The 6,000-nt window shown below is 40.2% G+C and overlaps 1 protein-coding gene across 1 annotated transcript in view; it reads right to left on the reverse strand.

The window, feature by feature from the left end:
• C2CD3 (C2 domain containing 3 centriole elongation regulator) overlaps window positions 1-6,000 on the reverse strand; it is a 171,377-nt gene that overhangs the window by 78,914 nt on the left and 86,463 nt on the right. The window contains exon 28 of the mRNA XM_053708737.1: window positions 997-1,088. Coding sequence (XP_053564712.1) covers window positions 997-1,088 — 92 coding nt within the window. The remainder of the gene's footprint in view (window positions 1-996; window positions 1,089-6,000) is intronic.

A 6,000-nucleotide genomic window follows, 5' to 3' on the forward strand; every position in this document is an offset into this window, starting at 1 on the left:
CTTATACTTATTAATTTTGTCCCTCTTTCCTGTAATTTAAAGGGACAGTCTACTTGAATTTTTTTTATTGTTTAAAAATAGATAATCCCTTTATTACCAACTCCCCAGTTTTGCATAACGAACACTGTATATTAATATACTTTTTACCTCTGTGATTATCTAAGCATCAGCACATTGCCCCCTTATCTCAGTTCTTTTTACAGACTTTTATTTTAGTCAATCAGTGCTGACTCATAAATAACTCCATGGGAGTGAGCACAGTGTTATCTATATGACACAAATTAACTAGCGCTGTCTTCATTAGCTTAAAAAGCTAATAAAATGCCCTGAGATAAGAGACGGTCTTCAAGGGCTTAAAATCAGCCTATAAACAAAGAATACTAGGAGAACAAAGAAAATTTGATGATAAAAGTAAATTGGAAGTTGTTTAAAAGTGCATGACCGATTTGAATCATGAAAGCTTAAAGTTTGACTTAACTGTCTCTTTAAGAAATTAATTGTGGGGTTTCCATTTGTGAAAACTGGAAGTGAACACTGCAGGCTTCGCAAGCCAAGCCCTGTTACATATCTGTCCCCAACTGGAGGTGATAAGATGTACTGCAATTCAAGTTTTGCTAACAAAATGACAAGGACTAGCTTTGTCTATTCCAGTAATAACTTTGGTTTAGCAACTCTGAATAAGGCAATTGGTGGTATAACGGACCGGGGTGACCATTAAAATACATTTATTGCAAGACTACAGAACGTATTGTCTGTCCTTTTAACATAGCAGATGTCGATTAGGCTTCTTTCACACTAAATGACAAATCCTTTTATGAACTAAGCATTTGCCATCCCTCAAATCCGATAATAAACATCATTAAAGAGCAATAACGTATACATTTATTATCAAACAACATTATCTGGGCATCTTTTTTGTAATATACTTAATCATTCAGCACTTATCAATACAAAGGTATCTGGTTACTGTTCATAACCAGTAACACTGGCACAGACCTTGAGATGTCTGAATGTCCGATGCTGTAACTGGAGAATGAACTGGGCAGCAGAGGCCTTGGTTGGTAGAGAAATGATCTTTGTGACGTTACCTAAAATAAAGGCAGACTAAAGATAAGTGACAAATTGCAAAAAAAGAAATATTTACAAAATGGAAAGTAAGTACCCCCTTTTTCATGCTATGGGTGACAGCACATGATGTAGAAGATTACTTTAATCAATAGACTTAGACATATGCACAAAACTTTAAGACAAACAATTTTATGGAGAAGGAAAAATGAGAGCACCAAACTAGGAATGGTGGGCACATGAAGAAGGGGCCCGTTTAAGAGTGAACGCAAAATCCCATGTTTTTATCTTGACATCAGAGAATATACTAAGCAAATGAGTCCGTACTAAAAGCTGTTAAAATCACTATGGGGAGGAATATTGATCTGGCAACAAATAGGACCATATATACCACAAGGAATAGCTAAAAGAAAAAAACAAAACCGTATGATGACCCACAACACAGTGTTATACTTCTCTTCCTAAAGATGCCTCAGTAAAATAAAAAAATGGTGAAGAAACATCATTCTTTAAAGAGGACCATGTGGCCTCTTTACACAACTGTTCAAGAAATGCCTCATAGCAACCTGCTCAGTTATAAACAGGAAGAATACTCAAGCAATAAAACAAAAGGTGAATCTTTCCCTAATGAGAGGTGTCCAGCACAACAGCAATGGGAATACAAAGTCTTAGGGGCCTAGGTCATTTTCTCAAGGATTGCACTGAAACCTACAATCTGATGGATGATGGAGGAGGCAGGAGGATGAGGGTTTTCCTGTTGACCATTTTGTTTAAAGCCTCTGCCTGTCTCCGAATAGATTGCTATTTATTCATCCAGTTGTCTAGAATAATCTCCTGCTTCAGGTGCTACCACAATGAATGTGAGAGAAAAGGCAATTGTGTTCAGTTAAACAATAAAGTCTAAGACGATTCTCTATATATAGCCTGGTGAGATTATCTAACAAGTCTCCATAGTATTGTGAGGTCCCTCAAATAATTTTAGAAAGGTAAACTTTAGCTTCTCACTATGCAGGTTCTGGGTGTGAAGGACATACACATAATATAATGCTTATAAAAATATTCTTACCCAATCATTTCTTTAAATGATGATGAGAGTCCACAAGATCATCACATGAGGGATTTCATTCCAGTACACACGTGATGATCTTGTGGACCCTCACCATCTTATGAAAGAAAGATGTTGTGTGATTTCTCTCCATGCCAACAAGTTTTTGATCAAACTTTGACTCACATGACTATAAAATCATTGTGAAATCTTTAGAAGATATGGACACCTTAACACTTACCTGACAAAAAAAAACAACATAAAATCCTGTTCTATATTGAGGGATATTTCTATTTAGATAAAAGTATTCACATTTATGGAGGTATTAAATTAAGAGCGTTTTTAATTTAAAATAGGGTACTTACCCTACACAAAACTCCACCATTGCTTTTCAAGAGAGAACTGAAGGTACTGCTGCTTATAGGGTTTCCCTCTAGCCTCCAAATAATTATTTGCATCTCTCCAGAAAGCAACTATGGGGGTTTGGTCTAAAGTAAAAATACTATTTTAAATTAAAACAAAATTTATGCTTACCTGATAAGTTTCTTTCTTTCCGGGCATGGAGAGTCCACGTCATCATTCAAATTACTAGTGGGATATTCAACTCCTGGCCAGCAGGAGGAGGCAAAGAGCACCCCAGCAAAGCCTTACCCATAATCCCCAGTCATTCAGCCGAAGGAAAATGGAAAAAAAAATAACACAAGGGTGAAAAGGTGCCTGAGGTTTACACAAGAAAACTGCTGAATTATCATTTAAAAAGAGGGCAGGTCGTGGACTCTCCATGCCCGGAAAGAAAGAAATCTATCAGGTAAGCATATATTTTGTTTTCTTTCCTATGGCATGGAGTCCACAATGTTATTCCAATTACTAGTGGGAACCAATCCAATACCCAAGCTAGAGGACACTGAATGAACAGGGAGGGAGAACAAGGCAGGAGGACCTAAACAGAAGGAACCCCCACTTAAAGAACCTTTCTCCCAAAAGAGGCCTTAGCCGAGGCAAAAGTATGAAATTTGTAGAATTTGGAAAAAGTATGCAAAGAGGACCATGTTGTCACCTTGCAAATCTGTTCCACAGAAGCTTCATTTTGAAAGCCCAAGATGAGGAGACAGCCCTAGTGGAATGAGCCATAATTCTCTCAGGAGGCTGCTGTCCAGAAGTTTCATAAGCAAAACAAATCATACTTCTTAACCAGAGGGAAAGAGAAGTAGAAGAAGCCTTCTGACCCTTACACTTTCCAGAGTAAACAACAAAACAGGGCAGAAGATTGCCGAAAACCCATCTTTAGTAGATTGTAGGTAAAATTTTAGAGCATGCACAAAATCCAAAATATGCAAAAACACGTTCCTTATGAGAAGAAGGATTATGACAAAAAGGAGGAACAACAAATTCCTGATTAAAGGTTCGATCCGACACCACCTTAGGGAGAAACTCCAATTTAATATGAAGGACCGCCTTATCTGCATGAAAAATAAGGTATGGTGAATCACACTGCAGAGCTGAAAGCTCAAACTCTGCGAGCGGAAGAAATAGCAAGGAGAAACAGAACCTTCCAAGATAACTTAATATCAACAACAGCCATAGGCTCAAACAGAGCCTGCTGCAAAACTTTAAGAACTAGCTTAAGACTCCAAAGAGGAGCAACAGGTTTAAACACAGTCCTGATTCTGATCAGGGCCTGAACAAAAGCTTGAACTCCTGGAAAATCTGCCAAACGTTTGTGCAAAAGAATAGATAGTGCAGAAACCTGTTTTTTTCTTGATCATTTACCTATCATTTGTTAAAAGATTTTTCTTGATCATTTACCTATCATTTGTTAAAAGATTTTTTTCATATGTATTAGGACATAATCAACTCATATATTTTTTTGACTTGCCCTTTAAGGCGCCCACAGTACTTGCTTTTTCAGTTCAATCTCCAAGCAGTCAGCTTCAGAGAATCCAGGATTGGATGGAGGAATGGACCCTGAAGTAGAAGGTACTTCCTCAGGTGGAAGAGAAGACATCTTCACCAGATCCGCGAACCAGATCTTGCGAGACCATGCAGGAGCTATTAGAATTACAGATGTCCTCTCCTGCTTGATACGAGCAATGACTCGAAGAAGGAGAGCAAAAGGTGGAAACAAGTATGCCAGACTGAAGTTCCAAGGCACCGCTAGAGCGTCAATCAGAGTGGTCTATGGCTCTCTTGATCTCGAGCCGTACTTTGGAAGCTTGGCGTCTACACCATCAAAACCAAATCCGGAACCCCCACCTGAGAGTTATCATTTGAAAACCTCTGGGTGGAGAGCCCACTTCCCGGAGTGAAAAGCCTGCCTGCTCAGAAAAACCACTTCCCAGTTGTCCACCCCTGGGATGCGGAAGGCAGAGAGGAGACAATTGCGAGACTCCGCCCACTGGAGAACGCAAGTCACCTTCTTTAATGCTAAGGAACTCTAAATTCCTCCTTGGCGATTGATGTAAGCCACGGAGGAGATATTGTCCGATTGAAATCTGATAAATCGGACTAAAGCTAGTTGAGGCCAGGCTGATGAGGCATTGTATATTGCTCTCAACTCCAAGAGGTTTATGGGAATAAAAGACTCCTCTCGAGTCCAAAGACCCTGAGCCTTTAAAGAACCCCAAACTGCTCCCCAGCCTGAAAGGCTGGCTGGCATCCGTGGTTACAATCACCCAGGATGGTCTTAGGAAGCATGTACCCTGAGACAGACGGTCCTGTGAAAACCACCAAGATAGAGAGACTCTAGTTAGGGGAACCAGAGCTATCCTCTGTGATAGGTCTGAGTGGTCTCCGTTCCATTGTCTGAGCATGCAAAACTGTAGGGGTCTCAGATGGAACCGAGCAAACTGAATGATATCCATGGAAGCAACCATCAGACAAATTATTTCCATCACTGAGCCACAGATGGACAGGTTGAATACAGAAGTGACAGAGAGGAAGTCAGAAGTTTGGATTTTCTGACCTTCGTCAGCAAAATCTTCATATAGAGAATCTGTAATCGTTCCTAAGAAAAACATCCTGGTGTCTGGCACCAGGGAACTCTTCTCCAGATTCACTTTCCACCCGAGGAAACGTAGAATAGCCAATAACATCTTACAAAAGGAAAGGAAGGCACCTGAACCAAGATATAGTCCAGGACAGATGCCACCGTAATTCCTTAACATCTGGCTAGTGCCAGAAGAGCCCCCTCGCACCCCTGTAAGATTTGAGGAGTAGAGGCTAAGTCCAAAATTTAGGGCTACAAATCAGAAGTGTCTCAAAGACAAAACGGAGAATGGCACGATTAAAAAGAGAACAGAAGAATATATAAGATAAGCAGGGAAAGGATTATAACATAACCTCTAATCATCTACGGTAGGAAAGAGACAAAAACAAATTATGGTTACCTGATCATTTCTTTTTCTTCAGACGGAAAAAGAGTCCACAGCTGCATTCATTACTTTTGGGAATTCAGAACCTGGCCACCAGGAGAAGGCAAAGACACCCCAGCCAAAAGCTTAAATACCTCTCTCACTTCCCCCATCCCCCAGTCATTCTGCCGAGAAACAAGGAACAGTAGAAGCAAAGTGTTAAAAGGTGCCAGAAGAACAAAAATAACTGACGCCCTTCAGAAAAGTAACGGGCGGGGAGCTGTGGCGCTTCTGTCTGAAGAAAAGTAAATTATCAGGTAAGCATAATTCATGTTTTTCTTCATAAACGGAAAGAGTCCACAGCTGCCCAACACCCTTACATCAGAAACCCCAGCTTCGCCCGAAGGGAAAGGATGACTGGGGTATGGGGGAAGTGGGAGAGGTATTTAAGCCTATGGCTGGGGTGTCTTTGCCTCCTCCTTGTGGTCAGATTCTGAATTCCCAAAAGTAATGAATGCAACTGTGGACTCTTTCCGTTTA

This window comes from Bombina bombina, chromosome 3 (genome assembly GCF_027579735.1).
Source record: "Bombina bombina isolate aBomBom1 chromosome 3, aBomBom1.pri, whole genome shotgun sequence".
In the NCBI taxonomy this organism is placed as follows: domain Eukaryota; kingdom Metazoa; phylum Chordata; class Amphibia; order Anura; family Bombinatoridae; genus Bombina; species Bombina bombina.